General features: G+C 44.7%; 1 protein-coding gene across 1 annotated transcript in view; it reads left to right on the top strand.

Annotated features, from left to right (window-relative positions):
• BRCA1 (BRCA1 DNA repair associated) overlaps positions 1–27344 on the top strand; it is a 65636-nt gene extending 38292 nt beyond the window's left edge. The window contains exons 13-21 of the mRNA XM_083469428.1: positions 5963–6294; positions 8997–9084; positions 16276–16353; positions 18000–18040; positions 19969–20052; positions 21479–21533; positions 23034–23107; positions 24657–24717; positions 26066–27344. Coding sequence (XP_083325554.1) covers positions 5963–6294; positions 8997–9084; positions 16276–16353; positions 18000–18040; positions 19969–20052; positions 21479–21533; positions 23034–23107; positions 24657–24717; positions 26066–26175 — 923 coding nt within the window. The 3' untranslated portion in view covers positions 26176–27344. The remainder of the gene's footprint in view (positions 1–5962; positions 6295–8996; positions 9085–16275; positions 16354–17999; positions 18041–19968; positions 20053–21478; positions 21534–23033; positions 23108–24656; positions 24718–26065) is intronic.
• The last annotated feature ends 628 nt before the right edge of the window (positions 27345–27972 follow it).

Consider the following 27972-nt stretch of genomic DNA (forward strand, 5'->3'; position numbering starts at 1 on the left):
TAATGTATTGGCTGTACCATGTCCTGAAACTGGGTTGGGGGTTCTTGTCTCAGCAGAAAGGACAGCACCAAGATTTTCTTAGTTCTTCCTTTGGAATGAGTAAGAGGAGTAATCTCCATTCATAGTTAAGATGAGAAGGAACCTTCTCAGCAAGTCCAGTGTTGTTTGCCCTCTTCTGATCTGTTTATCCTTGCTCTTTAATTCCAGAAACAAATGTTTCTTCTGTCTGTTAAAGCACCACGCTATAGTTTCTGCTGATGATGCAATACAGAGTTAATTGTGCATTTTTACAGAGGAGTTTATGCATCAGTTTGAGCTCTGTTGCCATGGCATTGGTTTTAAAATGCATTCCCATCCCCATATTGTTGTGACAGTGTATCACATTAGCTTGTTTTCTTTAGCTAGATAAAGCCCAGAAGCTACCTTGGCTTTGCAGGGGATGCCCTTCTTTTGGAATTGTGACCTGGTGTACTGATAAAATTTGTAATAGAAATGCTACTCCAAGAAAGTGTACACATTCATTCAGGGCTTTTATTTGCTACTCACTCAAATTGTTCCTCTGGGCAAGGAAGGCCAGTTTAATTGCTGCATCAACAACACAGCCGGGTCCCTCTCTTAGACTAACTTCATAACCTTTTGCTGTTGCAGGGTCCCAGGTGCTTAATCTTTTGACACCCTATGGAGGCAAACAAGGGCTGTGGCTAGTAGGCATCATTGCCTTCTGCAGAAGGGTGGGCAAGCGAAACAGAGCAATGCTAATCTCCACCAGGCTTCAGGTCAAAGGTTCTCTTGGGAAGTCTGTGGGGGAGCTGTCTATAAAACACCAGCAGTAGAAAGTAAAACAGCTACTTCCAAGAGGAAGAATGAGGCCCATGCCAAATGAGCAAGGTGACCCAGAATTTTAAGGCAGCTGAAACGTTTTTAAAAGTTCAGAGTAACTGTCACCTTAATGAGCTGACTGCCAAAGGGTATTGCGATCTGCATTCAGTGCCAGTGATTCTGTAGAGTATGCTCATCTTTGCACGTCTGACCTATTTGCATTTTTCAATCCCCTATTTGCAAATATGGGACGTGGGTGGCGCTGTGGGTTAAACCACAGAGCCTAGGGCTTGCCGATCAGAAGGTCGGCAGTTCAAATCCTCGCGACGGGGTGAGCTCCCGTTGCTCAGTCCCTGCTCCTGCCAACTTAGCAGTTCGAAAGCACATCAAAGTGCAAGTAGATAAATGGGTACCGCTCTGGCGGGAAGGTAAATGGCATTTCTGTGCGCTGCTCTGGTTCGCCAGAAGGGGCTTAGTCATGCTGGCCACATGACCTGGAAGCTGTATGCTGGCTTCCTCGGCCAATAAAGCGAGATGAGCGCCGCAACCCCAGAGTCGGTCACGACTGGACCTAATGGTCAGGGGTCCCTTTACCTTTTTATTTGCAAATATGGCTCCTTCAGACTTGGTTATATGGCTGTAACAATTGGGGGCGGACAGCAGTGATTGCTGAGTTCACTGTAAGTTGACTTCTCAAAAGTCCTTAAGATTTTGCCTCTTTCAGTTCCACCCACATGCATAATAGCCAATGAGGACTCAAATCAGGACAAAGATTCAAAACTTGTCATTGCTTTGCTTTGAAAGAGCATCACACAACAAGAAGCTAACGTTGGGGTTGTAGTGGATAGCTTGATGAAGATGTCGATCCAGTGTACAGCAGCTGTGGAAAAAGCAAACTCCATGCTAGGAAGCATTACGAAAGGAATTGGAAATAAAATGCCAACATCGTAATGCTGTTATACAAATTTGTGGTGTGACCGCATTTGGAGTATTGTGCACAATTCTGGTTGCCTCACATCAAAAAGGATATTACAGGGTTGGAAAGGGTTCAGAAAAGGGCAAGCAAAGTGATCAGGCGGATGGAGTGACCCCCCCCCCCTAAAGAAAAGTGGCAGTATTTGGGACTTTTTAATTCGGAGAAAAGGCCTGAAAGAGGTGACATGGTTGGGGTTTACAAAATTAAGTACAGCATGGAGAAAGTGGAAGTTTTTCTGCCTCTGTCATAACACTAGAACTTGTGGACATTCAGTGAAGCGGAACATGGGAAGATTCGGGATAGTTAAAATAAAGTACTTCTTCACACAACACATAGTTAAACTATGAAAGTCACTCACACAGAAGGCAGTAAAGGCCACCAATGTGGATGGCTTTAAAAGCAGATTGGACAAATTCATGGAGGAAATTGGGAGTAGGGTGGGCTTTTCCTAATACTACAATAAGGGGAAAAGTTGATTAATTAACTCCCCACCTACCCCCAGACATTCAACTAGCTCAGGCTTGTAAATGTTAATTTGCCTTCTCACTTAATGGCAAATAAGAGTATTTTCTAGCTGACCGGACATGGCTGTTTCTGTAAACTGGAGGAGCTGTTCCTTTATCTAATTCATGCTCTTGATATGCAACAGGTGTTTTTGTTACGTGTGACCAGTCATGCTAGTGAAAGTTTTTGTGGGCTGGCAGATTTTGTAGATTCATCTGCAAGGCTATCTAGAACTGTCTTGAACACAGTTCAAGGTCTGTGCTCCCCACAGTTGTTTGCATAGCTGTCAACTTTTCCCTTTTCTTGCGAGGAATCCTATTCGGAATAAGGGAATTTCCCTTAGAAAAAAGGGACAGCTTTTGAGTGTGAAGGACAGCTATGAGTTTGTAGGAGCAATTTGTGGGATTTACTTTTCAACCTTTGACACAATTGGTGGTGTTCAACTTTTATTCAGAGTAGTTAATGGACCTCACTTAATCCTATTCATTAATTTCAGTGGATGTATGGGTTGTTAGGCGAGGGTAGTACCTCTGGTGAGGAACACATCATGCTCCTCCTGGGGCAGTTTGTCCACCTTTGGTCTCCACCCTGCCCTCAGCTCTCGCCTGTGGCTCATAGAAGCTGTCAACGAACAACAGTGGCCACCCTCCAGGAAATTTCTTCGATTGGTCGACTAAACCAGGTTAGGGTCTCAAAGCCTGGGTGAGTTAGGGACTTCCCCTGCATGCAAAGACGGTCTCTGGTGGATTGAGCAGTCGAAGCCAATAGTGGGTCCAGTGGTCAGGAAGGCGATTTTTGCACATGCTATAGAGGGAAGTGAGGGGCTCGGCCTGGGAAGATAGCCCATCTAGGAGAAGGAAAACTCTGATCCGAAACCTCTGATGTCCTGTGGGGTATCCTTGGGAGAAGAAAACGCTAAGGAGTAAACCCGTAACACGGTTGGTGCCTTGTACCTTGCACTTGGTGCCTCCTTCAGCAAGCCCTGCATCCAAGCTATGCCAAATGTATTGCTCTACTTTCCTTTGGACCACATCAGTGAGGCTGAGAGGAGGGACGTTGTCTGGCCAGCCAAAGGACCTTTATACACACCACCCAGGCTTAGCCAAACTAATGAAGAGGTTTGGCTTCACCCCAGAGGCATATTCCATTTTCTCTCGAGACAGATGGATGCCAAAAAACCCCAACAACAACAACAACTCTGAGTAAAACTGAACTGAATACCACCCAGTATCTTTAACATAAATCGCAAAAGTGATTAGCAACTTCTAGAATGGCAGTCACAAGTCTGCTGTGCTTTTCTAGTTTATTTTCATCCCAATCCCCCAGTGATTCTAGGGACAGTCTTTCTGGGTTTAGAAGCCCACTGCATTTAGACATAAACAGAACCTTATCTAGTGTGAGAATAATATGCTGTTCCTGATGGAACTGGTTTGCAGGCGAATGTTTTTGCAGCAATTTCAAATCCAATCAAAGCCAAATCCTTAGATAGCTATAAATAGCACGTTTGAGTTTTAAGTCGGTGAAATCGATTAATTAGCTTCCTCTGGGCTCGGAAACAGACTGAAGACAACTTAATTAACAGAGCCCTTGTTTGGGCTTTCAGGCCAGTATAAAGTATTTTGGGGCGCCTCATAAAAGCTTCAACCTGATTACATTTATTGATGGCTTGATTACAAATTACAGCGTCTCTCCTGGCTATTAAAAAAAAACCTTTTGCCTCTTTCTAATCACTTTCTGGGGAGAAGAGATATATTAAAGCTCTTTTGAGACACCATAAATAAGAAGCTTTAAAAAAAAAGTAGTGAAGAGAATGTTGCCTCAGGCCTGTTCTGCTCTTTCCATGTTTCTTCTGCTGTTTTATCATTAGTTCCACCAAACGCATCGCTTGACACCTTGTGTTTTTTCCAATGTGATTGAATATTCAAAGTATAATTTGAGTATTGAGTCGGTAGTGTATTATATACTGATGCAGGACTGTGAGTGTTTTATAGACCGTTAAAGATGCAGCTACTCTCCAGAGTCAGGAACTAATACGGTTCTACATTTTATGATGAATATTTCAGAATAAATCAGCAAAATACTAAAGCTGCTTTAGAGACTGACGTCACTTCAAGTTACTGGCTGAGAACTGTGTCACTAACATTCCCCCCCCCCCAAAAAAAAACAACCCGGAGGGTTGAGGCATTGGTCTAGAATTTAGACCAACTCACCTAAAAACAGTATCCTATACTAAGTCTATCTCTTATTCACCCTTATACACTTCATAAATAGCTGTGGGAGAGTTTCTCTGTAAAAGTTCCAAAGATCTCAGAAGCTTATTCCTCAGTAACCCAGAGCAAGGCTTTCTTTTAGTATGGCTGCCCCTGTTTCTGTGTAATATATTTTATAATATATTTCCTGTTGGGATCCAGCAGATGCCCGCTATCTGCATTTTCCGACAGGCTTTGCTGGCTGGATAAAAGGGTTTTTACCAGGGGTGTCTACATTGTATGGTTTCACTTTCGTTGTTAATGTATTTTTTCGTTTCTCTGTGCTTAACTTTCTTCTTTATTCTCAATGTTCATCACCCTGGGAGTGGTTGTTTATAAGGCAATTAAGAAATCCGTGATAATGATAAGTATATAATAGGGTTAAAAACATGTCCATCGGTGACAGACATGTGCAGGCTCCCTTCCACCCACTCAGCCTTCTGCAGAGCTGCCAAGAATGTTCACAAACATTTTAACTCCTCAAGGGTGAAACCATCAGGAATAGAATGTAGAGAATATATTGCTGTTCCTTAAATTGCATTTAAGAACATTTATTTTCTGAGCTTTTTCTCTAAAGCTTTTTAAGTTTCTGTAAGATAATGTTGAGGCCTGCATACTATTTCTGATGACCATATAATAAAGCTTTGCTTGCAGCTCCTCTATAATGCTTGGTATATTTGTGTTTCTTAAAATAAAATGCAGGCACTTATGGTCTAAAAATTTCACAGATACCTAGACAATACAAACTGTCAGCTAATCCTGCATGATAATATTTCATATTCTGAAAGCTTTTTAGTAAATTTAGGTATGATAAGAAAGGAAGTGTACTTCTGGCATCCATGGAACCTTGGAAGTATGTTAGGCTGATAATGACTGGTCTAAATGATGGATCTTTATTTTTATTTTTAATATTTATTGAGATTATACAAAAAATTACACATAAAGAAAAAACAAACAAAGACTAACAAACACAAGCTAACAAGAAAGTTGACAAAAAGGCAACCTAGAAAGAAGGGGGGAAAAGGAAAAAGAAAAAAGAAGAAAAAGAAAGATATTTTAAAGAAGGATAAATCCATTTTTCAGCATCTTTGATTTCATTTGCTTATTTCCTTGACCTCCTCACACCTCCCCTTTTGTATTCCCGTTTTCCAAGTCTTTTCAGCAAATCCTTACCCTCTTTCATTTGACTTTGCTCTATACTTAACCTATTATAACTATACATTTACATCCGTATAACTATCTATAATTACCTATTCTTATTAACCTTATTACCAAAACCAATTCTTTTCAGTCCAACATCATTTTAACATTCATTAATTTTACAGTAAAAATTAAAATTAAATGATGGATCTTTAATCCATTCCAAAAATGGAAGGAAATGCTTTTCTAATGGGTATATTTTCTTCTTTTTCAGGAAGCAAAGCAGATTTGAGTTCTGAAAGTAAACAAAGCCTCCAAGGTGCCTTTTCTACCCCTGTGAGAAACATGCAAGGGACTCCAGGGTCCTCAACGTCTAAAGAGCAGATTTCCAGCCCTTTGGCCACAGAGACAGCAATGGGGCCTCCTGCTGCCACACATGTTGCAGGAAGACAAAGCGCATTGAGGCATAGTGCACAAGGAAGTCCAGTCTGCCCCTTGTCACGAATCACACATTGCAGCACAAGCAAAGGGAATTCAGAGAGGCCATTTGTGACAAGCAAGAAGAATATGTCTCTGGTGGCCTCGGGTCTGAACCAGGGCGAGTTGGTAAGCACTCCTTCAATGGTAAAATCAATATGATTCATATTACAGAGCAAGGCTCAGAGGCTGCAATTCAAATCCTGATCTCTCTCAGTTTCCATTTAAGAAACTACAGTGGTACCTCGGGTTACATACGCTCCAGGTTACAGACTCCGCTAACACAGAAATAGTGCTTCAGGTTAAGAACTTTGCTTCAGGATGAGAACAGAAATCGTGCTCCAGCAGCGCGGCAGCAGCAGAAGGCCCCATTAGCTAAAGTGGTGCTTCAGATTAAGAACAGTTTCAGGTTAAGTATGGACCTCCGGAATGAATTAAGTACTTAACCCGAGGTACCACTGTACTCAAAACCATGGAATTTAATGTGGCCTCATATCTAGGATCTGGTGCTGAGAGAGCATGCAGCCTGCTTTGAGAAATACTATTCACAAACGCTCAGTCCATTCTTATTTTGTAGCAGGTCTGTAAAAAAATTGATAGTTAAAGAAGCCATAATCAAAATATTTCTTAGCCAGAAAAGTTATGTAAAACTTTTAGACTCCAATCTAAAATTGCTGTAGTAAACAGGGCTTTGGGGTTTTCTTTCCTTGTTTTAGAGAAGGGAATCGCCACTACTTCTACTATGAAAGAGTAGCTTAATACTTTTTATTAGGTCCAACAGAAGTGGCCTACCTGGGTAATGAGAGTGGTAAACTTATGGGAGAGTGTCATTTCCAAGAGCCAACTACTGAAAGAGACATTAGTGAGACCTTTATTTTTTAAAGTGCTTAATCTCACTTTATTCGATAATTTCTGGCCAGTCTCTAATGTTCCATTCTTCAGCAGCATTCTTGAGTACACAGTAGAATCTCAACTTCAGCTTTCCCAGACAGTATGGATTATCTAGATCAGGCTTCCTCAGCCTCGGCCCTCCAGATGTTTTGAGACTACAATTCCCCTCATCCCTGACCACTGATCCTGCTAGCTAGGGATCATGGGAGTTGTAGTCCCAAAACATCTGGAGGGCTGAGGTTGAGGAAGCCTGATCTAGATGCATATCATTCTGACATTAGGGTTCCATCTTGTCCCCTATGCTATTTAACATTGACATGAAACTGCTGGAGATGTTTTGGAAGTGATGTCACCAATATATGGATGGCACTGAATAGTCTCTCCCTTTCCATTTCCCCCCTCCCCCATTCCACCACATTCCAGGGGGACTGTTGTAGTTACATACCAGGAATGGGTAAACTGTCTCTCCCCAGGTATTGTTGAACTCCACCCAACAGCCCCATCCAACATGGTCAAGCGTCAGGGTTGATGGAAGCTGTTGTCTAACCATACCTGAGGGGTCACAGGTTCCCCAATGCTGTTCTAAACAATGGCCTGTAGTCAGTAATAGGACCGCCTCTCCTGGTATGCCCCGCAGAGGACCTTAAGGTCCATGAATAACCATAGTTTAGAGGTCCCAGGCCCTAAGGAAGTCAGACTATCCTCCACCAGGACCAGGGCCTTTTCAGTGATGGCTCTGACCTGGTGGAATGCTCTGTCCCATGAGACTAGGGCCCTTCAGGATTTAACCTCCTTCTGTCGGGCCTGTAAGAGAGAGCTATTCCGACTGGCCTTTAATTTGAATTCAGCCTGATCTTTTATTTCCTTCTCTTCCCTCCCCCTCCCCTTTTATGAAGATTACCCGCTCTGAGACCCCACAGCTAATTCTCCCCTGGCCTCCTCGCTGGCCCAAGTAGGACTAATTTAGCCAGCTAGCCCTGGTGACTATCTAATGCTTATTAGATGGATTACCTCCAAATTGATTTTTTGAACTTTGAACTTTATTGTTATTCATGTTTTTATACTGTATTTTATGCTGCTTCTACAAAAAAGTGTTTTAAATTTGTTGTTAGCCGCCCTGAGCCCAGTTTTCTGAACCGGGAAGGGCGGGTATAAATAAAAAATTATTTATAATTTATTTATATGTGAATATGGTTGAGAGAGATACTAATAGAAGCTTAATCCGAACAACAGAGAGGCGACTCTGATCCATAGGACTTCTGATCTGGGAAGAGCAGCTCAGTCTCTCATGAACTGGGTAGCACTCTCCTTGAAAAGTCAGGTTTCTAGTGTGAGGGTACATCTGGATCTGGCCATGAACCTGGTTACCCAAGTAGCAGTCATGGCGCAGAGTCTAGCTACAGTGGTGCCCCGCAAGACGAATGCCTCGCAAGACGGAAAACCCGCTAGACGAAAGGGTTTTCCGTTTTTGAGCTGCTTCGCAAGACGATTTTCCCTATGGGCTTGCTTTGCAAGACGAAAACGTCTTGCGAGTGTTCCAATTTTTTTTTGCTTCCCCCCCTTTTTCTAAGCCGCTAAGCCGCTAATAGCCTTTTAGCCGCTAATCCGCTAATAGCCGCTAAACCGCTAATAGCCGCTAAACCGCTAATAGCGCTAATCTGCTAAGCCGCTAATAGTGTTGCTTCGCAAGACGAAAAAACCGCTAGACGAAGAGACTCACGGAACGGATTAATTTCGTCTTGCGAGGCACCACTGTAATCTTAGTTTTAATTATAGTTTTACTGTGGTTGTTTTAATGTTGTAAGCTACCTTGGACATTGATACGGAAAAGGAGGGTGTACGTTCTTAAAAGTTCTTAGAGGCTCTATTGAGAAGACAGCAATATCTAATGTGTTGATAAAATCAATAATTTCTAACTCCAATATTTGCTTTATTTCTAGCGACTAGTACAGGTGTTTGCCAGGAAAAATGAGAGCACTTGGTCTAATAAGATTTCTTATGAAACAACTCATGTAGTAATGAAAACAGGTGAGTTGAGAACCCAGAGGAGAACTTTCCCATCTGCATTGCCACATAAAGTGGATGAATAGGTAGGTATGCCGTCAAGACTGCCAGAGTTCAGTTTAATAATTGCATGAAGAGAAACAACAACTGTTAATTGTGATTGCTTATTGAAACTCACAAGCTCAGAGATGGTTTTTTCTGATTACCAAATACTGAGCTTCCCAGATACATGTGGCTAGCCACTGTTGAGCACAGAATGCTGTATTAGATGCCCCCTGGTCTGAGCTAGCACGGCAATTTTGAGGAAGTGTTGAATGGGGCTTTGAGAGTTCTGAGTCAAAATCCAAACTTGACCTTTGCTGCTATAGTTTTGCTTCCTGTTCCTTGTAGATAGAGAGGACTGCATACTCTTTGCTTTGGTAATTCAGCTTTTTAGGTGGTGGTTATTATTATTATTAAATGCAAGTTTCTATCCCACGTGGCTAGCAGAGATAAACTGCAAACGCAGACAAGTTATAGGAAACTCATGGACAGGAAAATAAGCTGAGCAGCTTTCTAGTAGTATAGTTTCTTGTCTTATCCTGTGGCTAACAAAATACATTATGTCTCAAAAACAAACGCGCATGCTGTTTTATTTCTTCATTTTTTCAGATTGCCAAGGCTAGCTTTCCTTGGCACATGATTTGGTTTTGATTCACCACTGAGAAGGTGATAGTAATGGATCCACCAGGTAATTCCTGGAAAACAAAAAGAGAGAGAGACTAATGTCCCTCCTCTGCTTTCCAAAAAGCAGTTTAGATCTTGAAAGGTGCTATAGCCTGCTTGATGCAACCTGTGAATCTGCACAAAATCCTAGCAGGTACCTGGCAGAACTTTCTAAGGGTTTCTTGCCTGTCAGACTATGTGGGCATGATCCAAAGAATTGGGCCCCTGATTACACCTGCCATCTTCCCTCCCTCTGGCACCCCTTCCCCTGTCACCTAGCAATCTTTTGAAGGTACTACTGAGCACGAGGATCTGCTGTTAAAGGAAAAATCATTTTCAAAAATCCCATTGGACCTGCCCCCATGCCCTTGGGGACGCCTAAATAATTTTATTTGTATGCCACTTTTCCTCAAAAGAGATCCTGCTCAAAACAGCTTACAAGGAAGAAAACAGGTATGCATTTCAAACAAACACTACAAAAACAGTTTCATGATAACGTAGCAAAACAATAGCAAGTATGATAACATGCCAAACAACCCACCACATTTCAGTACTGTGAGGGTTTGATTAGCTGCTTGTGCGTGAAAACGTGCCCCCTCAGAGTTTGTGCGACCCCACAAACCTCCGTGTGTGACGGAGCTCCTCAGACATGTCTGCTCTAGTCACTAGTAGAGTCCGACAGTGGCTGTCTGCGGAAGCGTTTCCAGCAAAGAAGTTCCTTAACGGAAACGCGTCTCCTGGACTCACGGCGTGACAGTTTCCTGCGAGGTGTGGGTCTGCCTATGGGAGACTCCGATACCTCCCCACTGTTCTCGCTGGAAGCCTCCCTGAGCCCTCCCTCCTGCTCGCATTCCCTCAGAGACCCACTCCTCCCCCTGCTGGTCCCTGCTTCAGCAGTTGAGTCTCTTTCATCCTGCCTGAGTCCCTCCACCACCTGATGCTCTGATGGCAGTTCCCTGACATCCACCTCCCCTCCAGGGCCCCCCTCACCCCCTCCCAATTCCTCCCCCCTGGGAGGTGAAGGGCTAAAACCCCGAAACGAATCTTCCTCATCTTCTGACGTCTCGAACAATTCTCTCCATCGATCGTCGTCCTGGCCAGCTGAATCCTCTTCCTCTTCAGAATCAGGGAACCCCTCCAACTCCTCTTCCTCGTCGGTGGTGGCAAAGTATTCCCTTCGGAACCTCGCTACCGGCTGAGGTTTACGTGGGAACCTCTGATGAAAAGTCTCTATTAAAACCTCGTCATTGACATCCTCTGCCCTAACCCAGGTGTTTTCCGACTCCGGTTCCCCTTCCCACATTACCAAATACTCTACTTGATCTCCCTTCCACCTGGAATCGAGGATCTCCGCTACATGGTAGCTGTGTTCCTTCTCCTCCATTGCTGGTCCCCTAGTGACCCTCCCCTCACTGTCTCCTCTATACGGTGACAGCAACGACCTGTGAAAAACTGGGTGCAGCTTCATGTGGTTCGGTAACCGGAGCCTGAAAGCCACTGGATTGACCTGCTGTATGACTTCAAACGGACCCAGCCTTTTGGGTCTTAATTTCTTACAACCTCCTTTGAATGGCAACCCTTGGGTTGACAGCCACACCTGGTCCCCCACCCTGATGCTTTCGCCTTCCCTTCTGTTTTTGTCTGCCTGCCTCTTATATTCCTCCTTAGCCCTGTTTAAATTGAGTTGGAGCTGGCGATGGATCGCTTCCATTTCTTCCACGAACTGTTCTGCAGCTGGAACGCTCCAGTTCTCCCCCTCCCCCCCTGGGAAGGCTCTGGGATGGCACCCGTGATTAGCCAAAAAGGGGCTCATCCCCGTGGACACGTTCTCTGCATTGTTGTAGGCAAATTCTGCCAACGCCAACTTCTCCACCCAATCATTCTCTCTGTCATTAACATAACACCTCAAATATTGTTGGAGAACCCCATTGGCTCTTTCCGCCTGCCCGTTGGTTTCAGGATGACGGGCCGTCGAGAAATTAACCTCTACATGCAGTAAGCTCATGAGCTTCCTCCAGAACCTGGAAGTAAATTGTTTCCCTCGGTCTGAAACCACCCTCAAGGGGGCGCCATGCAACCTAAACACATTCTCTACAAACAATTTGGCGGTTTCTTCTGCTGTAACCGCATGTGAGCAGGCTATGAAGTGGGCCATTTTAGTTAACAGGTCTACTACAACCATGATGGCTGTTTTCCCTCTAGACCTTGGCAGATCAGTCATGAAATCTATTGCCACTGCTTCCCACGGTCTCTCAGGTGTGGGCAGTGGTTCTAATAAACCAGCCGGCGCCCGCCTCTCCCCCTTGGCTCTTTGGCATTGTTCACACCCTCTCACATACTCCCGCACATCTTCCCTGACCTTGGGCCACCAAAATTCCCTGGTAACCAGCCACATGGTTTTGTGTTGCCCAAAGTGCCCTGCTGTGGGGCTATCGTGCAGCTGCTTGAGTACCTTCTCCCTCAATTCCCCTTCAGGTATATATAACGCTCCCTTATAATACAATGCCCCATTTCTCTCCTCAAAACCACCGGATTTGTCTTCCTCCCCTCTGAGATCCCTGAGTTTCCCCTGGGCGTATGCATCCTGCACCGTACCCTCTACCAATTCCCTTTGCCCCACCAAAGTCGCCCCACACACCCAGCGGTCCTCTGGAATGATATGGGTTTCTTCGGGTGCTCCCTCCCCCTCCAAATATTCAGGTTTGCGTGAGAGAGCGTCCGCCCTAACATTCTCTGGGCCTGGCACATAACAAATCTCAAAGTTAAATTTGGAGAACTCTTGGGCCCATCTCAACTGCCTTTGGTTGAGCACTCGCGCCGTTCTCCAGTACTCTAGATTTTTATGGTCCGTGCACACTTGCACTTTATGTTGTGCACCAACTAGCAGATGCCTCCATCTCCGGAACGCCTCATGAATAGCAAGCAGTTCTCGGTCGTACACCGTGTAGTTCCTCTCGGATTTGTTCAGCTTCCGCGAGAAGAAGGCACACGGACGCCACTCTGACTCCTCCTTCCCCGGCTGCAGAAGAAGCACCGCCCCTATGGCTCTGTCAGATGCGTCTGTTTCAACCCTTAGCTTCTTTCGTAAATCCACATGCAGAAGTTGTTCTTCAGAGGCGAAGGCCCTTTTCAGTTCCTCAAACGCTCGCTCCGCCTCCGCCGTCCATACAAACTTCTTTTTACTGCTGAGACAGTCAGTGATGGGCGCCGTCAGATGGGCGAAGTTGCGGATGAACTTACGATAAAAGTTTCCAAACCCTAGAAACCTCTGCACATCCTTCTTGGTTTTGGGTGTTTTCCATTCCAGCACTGCCTGTACCTTGCCGGGATCCATGGCCAATCCCTTGTCTGACAGGCGGTACCCCAGGAATTCCACCTCCTTGGTATGGAACCGACACTTCTCCAGTTTGACCCACAGCCTGTTGGCTTGCAGTCTGCTCAACACTTCTCTGACGTCTCTCACATGTTGCTCCTCATTCTCAGAATACACCAACACATCATCTAGAAAGGCAACGCAATTCTTGTAGAGCAAAGGGCCCAGCACGTGGTTCATAAAAGATTGAAAACACGCGGAGCCTGCTTGTAATCCAAATGGCATAACGAGGTATTCAAACGCCCCCAAAGGGGTAAACATGGTGGTTTTCCATTCATCCCCTTTCCTTATGCGTATCAGGTTGTACGCCCCCCTTAGATCCAGCTTTGTGAAAATCTTTCCCTTCCTCACCCTGGTCAAAATATCATCAATTCTGGGCATAGGGAACGCCACCGGTTCAGTCACTGCATTCAGCCGCCTAAAATCACATACAAGTCTCGGCTTGTCCGCATTTTTTTTGTCCACAAAGAACACTGGGCTCCCCCCTGCTGCTTTGGACTCTCTGATGAAGCCTCTCTTCAGGTTCTTGTCAATGAACCCTCGCAACTCCTGCATTTCCCTGTCTGACATGGCATACAACTTGCCCACGGGAAGCTGTGCTCCTGGGAGTAAATTGATCTGACAATCAAAGGGTCTATGAGGTGGTAGTTGGTCAGCTTCCTTCTCGCTGAACACGTCGCTGAGATCTGCATACTGTGGTGGTACCTTCACCTTCTCCATTACTTCAGTCCCTGCTAGGGTGGCTTGGGCCCCTGCTGAACCCTTCTCCCCTTTGCAGTGTTCTAGGCAATGTGCTGAACCAAAGGACACCACTCTTTGATGCCAGCCAACCAGCGGATCATGTAGAGCTAGCCAGCTCATTCCCAAAATAATGGGAGCGCCTCCCAGGGTGGCCACATTAAACGCTATCAGTTCTGTGTGCCTTGCCACCCTCATTATCATTGGGACAGTCTGCAAGCGGACTCCTCCTCCCAACAACTCCCTGCCATCAATCGTGGTCACCTGCAGGGGGTTGCTTAAAGGGATGGTCTGTATCTGGTGTTCAGCAGCAAACTCCTTGCTCATAAAATTGCAGGAGCTGCCTGAGTCCAATAGCGCCTTTATTTTTAGGGGGTGCCCATTCTGCAGCTCTAGCGACACTTCAATCACTAGAGCAGGTCGAGGAGCTTCTGGCACGGGCACTTTCACTGCTCTTTGGCCTGGCTGCAGTGCCCCAATTGTGGCAACCAGGCGTTGGCTTTTACCTGCTCCGCTCCCCCTTCTTCTCCCCCCTCAACAGCTCCCACCATCCCTTGCCATTCCTTCCTCTGGGGGCAGACTCTGGCAAAGTGGCCTGGCTGTTGGCAGAGATAGCATTTCCGGGGGCCCTTTCCCTCCTTCTTAGCTCCCTCGCTGGTTTTTGAAAATGCGCGCGCGCGCGCTGTTCCGATTTCCATCGGCTCTGCCGGCGGGAAAGCTGGCTCAGGAATGTCTGGAATGCGGAACTCCTTCCAACGTTCCCCTCTCCCTTCCCGCCTCTCCAAGGCTCTTGCCTCCTGCCGCGCTCCTATGGTCAGCGCAGATTTGGTCAGCTGATCCATAGACTCCGCCCTGGGGCTCCGTGCCAGCTCGTCTTTCACCCCCGAAGAAAGACCTTCTTCAAATAGCATTTGAACGGGAGCCGCCGATAAATCCCAACTCAGTCTGTGAATCAGCATGGTAAACTCAGTCCAATATTCACGGACAGATCGACTTCCCTGCTTACAAGCCATTAGCTGTCTGCGCACCACCCCTTCCTCAATATCGCTGGAAAACATGAGATCCATTGCACGAAAGAACTTCATTGTGTCCTTTAGTATGTCATTGTGTGTTGCCATTAGGGGTCGAACCCAGTCTCTAGCCCCTTTCTCAAGATGCCCAATTACAAAAGCAACTCGCGATTCCTCATCAGGGAACTCATCGAACTGCACATTAAGGGCATATTGCATCTCTGTCCTAAAAGCATGGTAGTCCTTGGGGTCCCCCCCAAATTTCTGCACCAATCCTGGTACCTTTCTGGGGAATTGCGTGGCTCTCCCCTTCTTGTCTGCATCCTGAGCCCTTCTCTCCTCCAACCTCGCCGTCTGCAGGGCCAGTTGAACCTCCAACGCTCGGTATCTATCTTCCAAGCTTGGACCAGCTCCAGCCCCTGCTCCTCCGGTTCCGGTTGGTTCGCTCATGATGCCTTCTCTTGCACAGGCAGCGTACAAAGACTGTCGGACTGCTGTGAGGGTTTGATTAGCTGCTTGTGCGTGAAAACGTGCCCCCTCAGAGTTTGTGCGACCCCACAAACCTCCGTGTGTGACGGAGCTCCTCAGACATGTCTGCTCTAGTCACTAGTAGAGTCCGACAGTGGCTGTCTGCGGAAGCGTTTCCAGCAAAGAAGTTCCTTAACGGAAACGCGTCTCCTGGACTCACGGCGTGACAGTTTCCTGCGAGGTGTGGGTCTGCCTATGGGAGACTCCGATACCTCCCCACTGTTCTCGCTGGAAGCCTCCCTGAGCCCTCCCTCCTGCTCGCATTCCCTCAGAGACCCACTCCTCCCCCTGCTGGTCCCTGCTTCAGCAGTTGAGTCTCTTTCATCCTGCCTGAGTCCCTCCACCACCTGATGCTCTGATGGCAGTTCCCTGACAAGTACTATAAATAGAACAAGATTACTTAAACAATAAGCAGCATCCAATAGCAAAATTAACAAGGGAGCTTCACGGTTTCACCTTAGTCCTAGAAACACTGCTCCCACGGTGTTGCTCACAGTCCCTCTCTTGCAGAAGCATCTTACAAGGTTTCCAAAGACAGGGCCGGGCCTAAGCACTAATTGAGCTCTCTCTGCTTAATCTTCTTTTTTTTAAGAATAATTTTTTATTAACCGACCAATCACATCAAATCAAACCAAATTACATAAATTCCAAATTACACAGCCGAATTTTAAGTTTTTGTTGGGGGTACCCATATTTCAAGTTCCGAAGGGATCCAATCAACTTCTTGCTTCTTACTGCTGTTTTAATGCCCACAAATCTAACCTTATGATGTTCACAGTACTATCCAGTCCTTTCCTATTATTTTTCCACATCTCTTGTTGTTATTTTCATATATTTTTCCTTTCTCTGCTTAATCTTCAGATGAGGATCTGGTTTGCGAGCGGACCCTGAAATACTTCCTAGGTATTGCTGGACGGAAGTGGGTGGTGAGCTACCATTGTAAGTGTGAACATTCATTGAAATATTTCTATTCTCTCCCCTCGCCCTCTTGCAAAGTTCAACGGCTATCAGTAGACTCAGGACAGGGTGTTCCTCGGCCTGGGTACCACCACAGGGAATTTAATGTTTAGGATGCAAAATCAAAACTACATGAAACATTTGGCGATGTCCCACATTTTTGAGGGATTTTTAAAGTTCAAAGCCAACATTGGGAGGCCAAATGGGGGAGCAGCGGCAATCTTTCTCCACACCACAGGAACTGTTTTCCTAATCTAAATTTCTGCCCCCCACCCTAGCCTGCTGTTTGCATGATGTGGCTGAGGGAGGGTGGAAACATACAAGTGCCATAAAACTTCTGGTATCTTTGCCCCTGTGGCCCTCCAGAAATTGTTGGGTTGCCAACTCCTGTCATCCCTGACCATTGGCCGCATCTATGGAGTCCAACAACCTCTGGAGGGCTGCATGTTTTGAATTTGCCCACATTTTATCTAGCTTGGCCCCAAAACATAATCCACCTGTCAGGGAACTGACATCGGAGCCTGAGGCAGAGGGGAGGCTCTCAAATGATGCTGGAGAAGGGCCAAGCAGGGAGAGAGGCAGTTCAGCAGAGGGTGAAGCAAATCAACGTTACACCAGGGATAAAGGGGGGCAGATGGGGGAATCAGCGAGAGGGCTCCAGGACTCTTCACTGGACACCAGCGGGGAGAGCACGGGTCCTCCGCTACCCACGCCCTCCCTGCGCAGAAGACTTCAACGCAGAGAGAGTAGGAGGAGACTGGGAGTCAAACAACTTTTATGTTGGAAGAGGTTTAAGAAAGGCCCACTGACGGATTCTGCTAGCGACTGAGGCAGCCACGAATTGAAGGGCTGTCCAGACAGAAAGGTTTGACAAGGCACATAGCCAGGAGAGGTGGCAACTTACGCACGAGCAACCCCATACCCATTACACCACCTTTTCAGTGTTTTTAGTCTGTCTGTCTCTTTATGCAAAGTAAAGTGTAGGCTCTGCATTTCCCACCCCACTTGAATCATCCAAGTGTGGAGTTTGGCACGAGGCAAAGAATTCACCATCCTGTGATTTTTCCGCTTTTAGCATATGTGGTCAGTAAATATGGACAGTGGTGAAATCAAGGAGAAATAAGCAAAAGATGCTGTATTTGTGAAGTTAGAGATTCAGTGCACTTCTCCAAAAGAAGGAACCATGGGAAACAAGCAAAGGGATGTAAATTTGATTTAGTTTTGCCTAATTCATACAGGTCATTGAATTCTCACCCCCCCCCCGGCACTTTGAATTTCTTTAAAGCATCAACCCACCTAGAGTTGCTCTTGGCAGGGCCAGCCCTTGTTCCCTGGAAATAAGCCATGAACTGTTTCAGTTAGTTCAGCATTTGTATTCGTGAAGGAAATGGATTTGAAATCTCAAAGGAGTGGGGAGGATAAAGTTTCCAGCAGTGTACAGTAATACTGCCAGCAGGCAGTATTATTTAAACATGGGCTTGCTCTTTTGCACCACATTGATGCAGGTTTTTTTTTTTTTTTTTTTTTGTATCTTGAGGTAAGAACTAAAGATTGTGTGGCAGGTGCTAAAAAGAGCTATTTACTGCATCATTATAATTAATAGTAAGCTTCTGCCTGATCTGTCCTAGGGGTTGTACAGTCACTGAAGGAAAGAAGAGTTCTTAATGAGGTATGTCTGGTGTCTGCTATTTTGCTGTTTTTATATGTGAGCATTTTGCAGAGTACTTAGAATGGGGGAGCAGGAGGAAGGGCCACTACCGAAGGTGGCCTTTTGCTTTCTGTTCACCATATTTTTCGCTTTATAAGATGCACCTATGTTTTGGAGGAGGAAAACAAGAAAAACAAATATTCTGAATCCCAGAAGCCAGAACAGCAAGAGGGATCTGGCTTCTGGGATAGCTGCGCAAAGCCTCTTCAGGGCAGCGGGATGAAGCTGCCCTCAAGAGGCTTCGTGCGGCTAAGCCAGAAGCCAGGACAGCAAGCGGGATCGCTGCACAGCGATCCCTCTTGCTGTCCTGGCTTCTGGGATAGCCACGTGCAGCCTCTCCGGGGCAGCGGGATGAAGGCTCCCCCTGCCCGGAAGAGGCTGCGTGCAGCTAAGCCAGAAGCCAGGACAGCAAGAAGGAAGCCTCAATGCAAAGCCTCCTGAGCGAAAAGGCAGGAGCGCTCCCTCTGCGCTCAAGAAGCCAGCGATAGCTGCGCAGCCTGCATTCACTCCATAAGACGCACACACATTTCCCCATACTTTTTAGGAGGGGAAAAGTGCGTCTTATAGAGTGAAAAATACAGTGGTGCCTCGCAAGACGAAATTAATCCGTTCCGCGAGTCTCTTCGTCTTGCGTTTTTTTCGTCTTGCGAAGCACGGCTATTAGTGGCTTAGCGGCTATTAACGGCTTAGCGGCTTTAAGAAAAAGAAAACAAACTCGCAAGATGTTTCGTCTTGCGAAGCAAGCCCATAGGGAAATTCGTCTTGCAAAGCGACTCAAAAAACGCAAAACCCTTTCGTCTAGCGAGTTTTTCGTCTTGCAAGGCATTCATCTTGCAGGGCACCACTGTAAATGCTGATACTTATAAATAATTTATTGGATGCTTTAGCTGAGATTTCTGCATTGCAGGGGTTGCACTAGATGTCCCTTGGGTCCCTTCCAACTACGATTCTATGGTTCTATGTTGGAAAAGGCATTTCCAACATTATACCTCCAGCACCTGTGTGAATTACACAATGCCTTCCCACAACTTACACAGGGGTTATGTTCCAGGGATTGCGCCTGAAGCCAAAATCGTGTATAGTCAAAACCCATTGGGTTGAATGGCAAGTAGGGTTCCAAATTCATTTCCCCCCAGACCCCTGCCTCCTTTCCACCCCTTTTAATTTTTTTGCCGTGCGCGTAAAGCTGAATGCGTACAAGTTACATGGGCTTACTGTACTTGAAACACCAGTTTTTGGTGAATCATTCTTAATTTAAATCTAAGGAAGCATTCTGTCTAGATTCTAAAGCAATTTACAGTTGTTTAGACCCGTGGTTCCCAACGTGGGGTGCACGCTCCACAGGAAGGCAATTTGATTTTTAAGGGGGCCAATTCGAGAATGAGTTATTAACAGTTAATGACCTTTTAGGCTTCCTCCATGTGAATAGGAGTTCACTTTTGAATAATAAGAATTATATGTCACGGGGGGTGGGCATCAGGATTTTAGAGATGCTTAGGTGGGGCATGGCCAAAAAAAGGTTGGGAACCACTTGTTTAGACTGTATAGCATGTTCTGAATTTGTTCCATTCCTCTCTAAGCTCTTGAACTTCTACTTTACAAGATTCCAATGAACATTGTAAACAGTTCAGAGTTTAGCTTTCTGTGAAGATCCAGTTATTCATTCCAGTTGTGTCTCCTTTTTAAAGGAACTTTTATTTGATTTTAAGTGTGCAATGAGAGCTGTTGTCTCTATAGCCCCCACCCCCCCCAAAACCCCTCTCCTTCTGCCTCGATTTTCACAGAGAGGGTTCCACCTTCTATAGTGCAAGCATTCCTTTCCTTCTAAAGAACTGGCCAAACCAACCAGAGTTTCATTGTCATTTCATTTCATGTGTGTCGTTTTCCAGGAGGACTTTGAAGTTAGAGGAGACATGATCAATGGGAGAAACCATCAAGGACCCAAAAGAGCAAGGGAATCTCCCGTTGGAAAGGTGTGCATCCATTAACCATTATCACTTATACAAGGGAATATGTATCAGGCCTGTACAATTCACAGGAATGTCTTCAGATTATGCCTCTCTCCAGCTCCTCCTAAGGTCCTCTCCACCCAGCAGAGCTTTTAGTGTGGTGGCACCCACTCTTTGGAATATCCTCCCTCTGCAGATTAGGATAGCGCCAACAATTTGTTCTTTCAATTTGTACCTCTTTCTTTTTTTTTTTATAAAATATTAAAGTTTCGGAAAAAGGAATTACATAAAAACAAGAAATACAAGAATAAAAGACAAAAATAAAAATACAAGAAAAATACAGAATAAGTACACTTACAGAAAAAAGATAAAAAGGAAAAATAAAAAATTAACCTTTTCATATCTTACATTCATAACCTTGTTTCCCTGACCTCCTCATACCTCCCTTTTTTGTATTCCAATTCAATTAATTAATTCAGCAATTTCTTTCCCTCCTTATTATCCTAATCTTTGATCTTAATATATTATAACCTCTTCCAATACTTTTCAAAATTCAACAAGGCTTTTCAGGACAGCATTGTTGGATCTTGTTCGTGCTAGATTTACATGTGGATTTAACATATTGTTTTAACTTGATGTTTTGTTTTTGTTAATTTTTGTACACCGCAACAATATTTTTGAATGGTGGGTGGTTTATAATTATGTAAATAAGGGGGAGAAATATGAAGAATCTATGGCTGTAAGGTAAGTGTAAACAGGTAGATTATACCCTCCTGAGTAACCCTTACAGAAATGCTCAACGCTGCTTGCCTATGAGTGTGTGATTGACACTTTGTAATTCATGAAAATGAAATACCATTGATAAGCATGTATGGTGGCTCTATGGTGGCTCTTATCTTTTTGAGAAATAGTTATAGTCAGAACCCTCTGACTACTTCTGACTATTAAAAACTAATAAGGAAGAGGCTGGCAGAATATAAAAAGTCATGTTGCCCTGTTGCTATAGAGAGAAAGTTAATTTCTAGTTCTTCAAGGAGCGAAGGAGGGTTATAATTAGGAACTGATGCAAATTGTGTTTATGATCCTGCTGCAAAGCTTTGATTCTGCTTGGCTGAATTGTTTATTTTGCCTCCCACCCCCGGCCTGAAGATGTAGTGGCCTGCCAGTTCGGCCTGTATTTTTTGTTGTTGTTGTTCTGCATTGCCTTGTCACCGTAAAGACTGATTGGGATGGGAAGAAAAATGCTGCACTTTTAGATGGAGACAGAGTTTAGTTAAGTGCTCATCTTTTATCTAAATGCCTGGTGTTGTTTTTAACTCTACTCGGATCATATTAGCTGTACATACTCAGGTCTGAGTAGACCCCTATAACATAGTTCATACCCATATTGAGCTCCTTAGTTTGGGATTTCATTGTACACCCCTTCTGACACCTCTGCTTTCCTTTCCAGCTTTTCCAAGGCTTAGAAATATGCTGCTATGGGCCATTCACTGACATGCTCCCAGGTGAGGAGATTGCGATAAGGGAGAGAGGTTGATAAGAGCTTGAAAACAACCCAGACAATAGAAGCCACTGAGAATCCTTACTGGGAATGGAGAAGAATTGTGTTTGGTTTACATTTAAGCAAATGGGCCTAATCTGCTCCTCTCAGACTAAAATACAGATTGGAAAGTTAATTATCTTTCAGGTGTCACACGTATCTGACAGTTGTGATAGTTCCTGTCTCAACAAAAGTACCAAAAGGCATTTTTAAAAGTATCTCAGCTTAAAGTAATTTTAGAAATATATGCACTGAGATGAATTCCACATTTAAATATTTATTTGTGATAAAATACATATTTTAGTGCATACAAATTCTGGTATGGATTTAAACAAAATAAATCTGAAGATTAATCCAGAAATGGAATGGAACAAACATGAGTAAACACCTGTAAAATTGATATGGCTCAGAAATAGATTGATCTGTTAATCCCTCTTCTTGAGTTCCTTTTCGTTGTTCAAAGACAAGGAAAGTGAAGCAGGATTACTATTATCTTTGATCATGCTCAGTCACCAATGAAATTGTCCAATATTGTTGAAAGAGGGACCGGACCACAGCACTCTGAGATTTCCTTGCCTGATCAGTCATTGTTTTGGACCGCTGGACAAATGTATGCTCTGCTCATATTTTGCCCCAGGAAAAAATGATTTTGTGTCCCGAATAAGTTTTACAAATTAATCTGCATCTCTTTTCTTATTCTGTATAACTTATTCTGCTTCTGGTTTTATCAGGCGGGGGGTGGGGGGCAGACTGGATCTGACCAGTGGCCAGATCTTGATGTTCCCCAGCCCCAGCAGGTGATTTTGACAGGTGGCCACCTGCCATCATCATGACATCATGAAAGTATCTTCCTTTGGAGACCAACATGAATTCAAGCAAAGCTGCTTGTGTGGTTTGAAATCAAACGGGGGGTGGGGGTGGCGCAAAGGTAGCATTTCCTTATGAGACTTGCTGCAAGCAGCATCACTGTAAGCCCTGCTTTAAGCAGGAATTAGCTGCATGACCTGACTGGGAACTCTGTAATGCAGCTGATCCGAAAGGAGCTTGCCGTCACCACCAGTCAGCTAATGAGTGCTTACAACAAACCTTGCTAGAGAGGGCACTTTAAGGTTCCTGATTCTTCCTTTGCGGCGAATGGGGCAAAACCGCCTCACAAGCCAGATTAAGACAGCTGCTGGGCCTGATTTGGCCTGCGGAGGTTCCCCACCACTGTCATAAGAAATGGCAAGATAAGGTGTCACAGCCCACACCTTTCCAGATTCATTTAGGCAGTGGTGTCTTTGGAAAACAACTCCTGAATCTCCCAAAGTTTGATAAAAATGAAATATCCGTATATCTCCTAACAGATGTGAGGAGCTATTTGGGGCTTGGAGTATGTGCATGTCTGATGTTGGTTGGGGTAACCTGTTCTACCATTGCATATTGATGTTGTGTCTCTCTTTCCCTCTGGGTGGAAATTGCTTAGAACAATTGGAGTGGATGGTAGAGCTGTCCGGGGCCTCTCTTGTGAAAGAACCTCGCTTATTCTCACATTCAACAGTAAGTGCGGATTTAATATTGTGGGTACAGAGAAATGGGCCAATCTGAGTGTGTGTGAGAAACAAGACAGACAGAGGGAGAGCATTTCCATTTGCCCCCTTTAATTCCTTGGAAGCACTGATGAATTTGGCTTGCCTTGTTTTTTATTCAACTTTATCGACCCATGGCCTGTGTTGAGCAAGGGTATATGTATGGGGTTCTAATTGCATACAGAGTCAGACCCGCATCTAGCTCTTTTTTTTAATAATATTTATTAGAGTTTCAAAGAAGTTACAAAAAAAAGAAAAACAGAAAATACAAAATACTATATATATATATATATATATATATATATATATATATAAATAAACATTTAAAAAGAATTCCATCTTTCCATGTCTTATCTTTCATTTACTTATTTCCCTGACCTCCTCACACCTCCCTTTTTTGTATTCTAGTTCAATTAAATATTTCAGCAAATCCTTTCTGCTTAGTTTTTATCCTAATAATTTATCTTAATATACTATAATTTTACATTCTCATTTCACCACTTAAAAAATCAATTTTTACCTAATCTTTTATATCATTTCTGCTAAAACCACATTGCTTCATTCCAACATCCTTCTAACATTCCTTGATCTTGCAATGTCTCTGTAAATAAATTTTAATTTTTTTCCAATCTTCTTCCACCAACTCTTCACCTTGGTCTCGGCAGACCCGCATCTAGCTCAGTACCGTGCAGAGTATGTGAGAGAGAGAGTTGGCAGCCGCACCCACCGCCAGCTGGGGTCATGCCATACTTTGGCCACACCTGTGCAGCCCCTAAAAGCCTGGTCATAAGGAAATATAACCCCTGACCTGAGAAAAGCTCCCCACTTTTGCTCCAAACATCAGTCAGATGGCAGTTTGTTTCCTAGCGCTGCTGCCAGGAATGTTTTAATCTGAAACGTGTATTTCAGGCATGTGTAGTTCAGTGGCAGAATGTGACCTGCTGATGTTTGCTTTTCACGAGTCACACACACCTGACACTATATAGGACCGTGACATCTCACTTGCTGTCCAAGCAAAGAGCTATGGACAATTTGATGCTGAGAGGGCATGCATTCATGGACATGTGTTGGGAGAGTGCAGTTTTCAGTGTGCCCTTAGACCACCCCTGTGCCACCCTTAACTTCTACCTGACATTCAGAAGACATCTGAAGGCAGCCCTGTTCACGGAAGTTTTTAATATGTGACATTTTAGTGTATTTTTCATCTTTGTTGGAAGCCGCCCAGAGTGGCTGGGGAAACCCAGCCAGATGGGCGGGGTACAAATAATAAATTATTATTATTATTATTCAAGCCTGGTTTTCCTGGCACTGTCTTAGGCTCCTAACATATTTGCTTAATTTTTGTGTAGTTGGGAAGGTAGGAGGAAGGTTTCTCCTCAATTCCCTGTCAAGTTGCAATGCTGCAGCAAAGTGAAGAACAACCTGTCCCAACAGTATCTCTGGCTGCAGACAGGCAGGCAAATTTGATCCAGTATATGCCGCCTCCTCCTCATTCTTCTCTTTTATCTTGCAACCCCTAGAACTCTACTGCTGTGGTGGTCGTTCAGCCTGAAGCTTGGAGCGAAGACACTGCCTGCCAAGGTGAGATTATCGTGCTGCCCATGCCTCCCAAGATAAACATAGGTTACAAAGTGTCCGATTGTGTACTAGTTTGGAATAATAAATACCAGCCATGACAGAATAACTGTCTAGAGGAAGCAGAATTAGCTGTGCAAGTCTCTGGATCAGGAGTTCACATTTGTTAGCTTGACTTTACTAGCCGGTAATAAATAATGCCTAACACCAACCCCCATAGCCCTGTAGCACACACAGAGGGGTTTGGGGAAGAGGTGCTGGCTTCTCTCATTTGCACTAGTATATGGGGAAGGTAGGGACGCAGGTGGCGCTGTGGCTTAAACCACAGAGCCTAGGGCTTGTCGGTCAGAAGGTCGGCGGTTCGAATCCCCGCGACGGGGCGAGCTCCCGTTGCTCGGTCCCAGCTCCTGCCAACCTAGCAGTTCGAAAGCATGTCAAAGTGCAAGTAGATAAATAGGTACCACTCCGGTGGGAAGGTAAACGGCGTTTCCGTGCGCGGCTTAGTCCTGCTGGCCACATGACCCGGAAGCTGTACGCTGGCTCCCTCGGCCAGTAAAGCGAGATGAGCGCCGCGACCCCAGAGTCGGCCACGACTGGACCTATGGTCAGGGGTCCCTTTACCTTTACCATGGGGAAGGTAAGAAACTGAAGCAGTGCTCCCTCTTGCCACTGCTCAGAAGAGATGCCTGTGTTTTACTTTCTCCATACTGGGATCTCAAGTGACAGCTCCAGGGAGGGAAAGGGTCTGTGTACTGCAGGCATCCTGTTCCCCAGAAAGCTAGAGTCATTTGGTGCCAGTAGGCTGGCAAGCCTATTTGTGGATACTTCCTGGTGCAACTGTAAAGTCTCACATTGATGTTTTGTAGTGGTGAGAGCTGGTTGCACCCCCTAGCCTCCTCGTTTCCCATTTGTTTTCTGCTTGTACTTCCTAAAATGGCTTTGGAGGGAGACACAGCAAGGTTACATGAAGGAGAAGAAAACTTTTCCTCCTTCACTGGCTCACGTATACCTGCCTCTCTTTCCCCAACATGAAGGGCAAGGGATGTGGATTAGTGACTTAGATTAGGTCATGGGCTTGGCCCATCCTTACCCACACCTGCACACTATCACTCAAAGTTGCTTGATAGCTAAACAAATAGCTAACAAGTAATGTCAAGGGATGTTGCAGCGACAGTTCAAACCCGCTCACACAATCTGCCCCTTGTCATTTGCAGTTTTTGTGCGTCTGGCATTTTGAAAGGTCATCCATCAAAGATGCTCTGAAAGAAAGTGCATTCCTGAGCCCTCTGGGTAGAGAGAAGGGGAACAAGAGAGTGTGGACATTAAAATTCTCACAATTGGTCTTGTATTGCAGGGATCCCACCGCAATGCAGTGCTACTGTAGTCTCACGAGAGTGGATGCTGGACAGTATTGCATGCTATCAACGCCAGGCATTTGACGAATACATCGTGCAACAGGTGTGAAAGGACGGCCTTTTGAACACAGAATCTTTAGGAAAGGATTTCTGTGGAACTTTTGTGAAAGGCTTCCTCACAGACAGTGTGGTTTCACTTGCGAGATAAATATTTCAGTTGGCATGAAAACACCCCGTCGCCCGCCAAAGGCAGAACTTAAAACTGTGATACTTCTATCTTTGCCGTTGTGAGCCAAGCAATAATGTGTTCTTCTGTGCTGTTGCAGATGCATTATTTACTATCCAATTGCTGCCTTGTTTGGGAGACTTTTCTCTTCATGTCTTGGAGATGTAATCGTTTGAAAGAGTTATATGGATCTGAGAGCTTCAATTAACTCAGGAGGATGGCAGTATTTTATCTGCTTGTTTAATGGGGTAGGGTGTTCACATACAAAGATGCACTTATGCTGGAATACTGGCATAGCAACATCTTCTAATAAGAAGCACAGTCAGACTGGAGATGGCACACACAAAAAAACCACTTCAATGGGCCTCCGGAATCATAAGGAAGTATGTCCCAAGTCAAATATTTGTTTTGCTCAAAGTAAATAAATCTAGCATCTCTCTAGCAAGTTAAATGCAAACAGGTTTTGATCATTATATTCCTGGATCCACAGAAGACCCAGCCATTATTTTTGGGTTAGGATATTTCATCAGCCTACTTCTTCCATGTACCGTGGGACAAAGCACCCCTTTTTAAAAAACTTTGCTGGCTTAGTTCCCACAAGTATGGAAAAGTGCCTTTGAAACAACAGAATATTTACCACTTCTTATTGTCAAGCAAACTGAGATCCATAAATAAAATTTGCTTGTTTACAGTTAAAAGAGGGGTAGAACCCATCATGTTATTTTCTTTTTCAATCCCCCCCCCAAGTTAGCTTTCAAAGAGTTTTACATTACATAATGCATTTGGAGCAATCCTTCGATGTTCTGCAATTCTAAAAGCAAATAAGTCAGGTGCAGGTTTTGCTCACTCACACACTTCTGTGAGAGTCAGTTCCGACACAGAGCTGTAATTTTCCCTTTTGGAATTTGTATTTCACCGATACCTACAAATATGGCTTAGTAGAAGAACAAAAAAATATTCTAAAACTGTAAAACAGCACATTGTACAGAGTGCCATAAACCTATGACAAAACAGACCGCAGCAAGAAATAAAAATGGTTCCGGTGGAAGAAAGTAGCAGGATTTTTTTAAAATGAAAAGTCACCACTCCGTTCCTGCACAGGTTTTATCTGGCATGTAAGATCTGTGTAGAGCAGGTCCCCTTCTTGAGAGGAGGATGGGATTCTTAAAGGTAAAGGCACTGCCATGAGATCCAAACATTTGCTCGCCCACCCTGTGCAGCAAGAGAAGTCATCTACAGAAAAGACAATTCCCACTTGCTCAGGTGCCAAGGGGACAGGACAGTGATGATGGAAGAAAGACTTGCTAGCTGGGTCCTCACCAAGGGCTTGCTAGCTGACTCTCGTTTCGTTACTTCCACGGATGAGAATGGGCTTGCTCAGAAGCATATTTTATAGCGTGTTGTTTGTTTTAATATTTTAAATATTTCATGGTAGCTTTTTATTGGCATTCTGTTTTTGCTAAGTTTGCCAGCTACCCTGAGGCTCTGGATCCAGCGGTTTTATGTTTTCAAATAATGTGAGCAAAGGAAGCTTGCATTCTACCAGCATGGAAGCATGCTTGGGGTTGCTGCTCCCTCCACATCCAAGCCTGAAGAAACAACACAACATTTAAGCCTCCTATAGCAAAAGAGCCTTGGGGCAACCTTACAAAAACACAATGAATCTGCCTGCACTGTATA

The sequence above is a fragment of the Podarcis liolepis genome (genome assembly GCF_965112155.1).
Source record: "Podarcis liolepis genome assembly, chromosome: 13".
Classification (NCBI taxonomy): domain Eukaryota; kingdom Metazoa; phylum Chordata; class Lepidosauria; order Squamata; family Lacertidae; genus Podarcis; species Podarcis liolepis.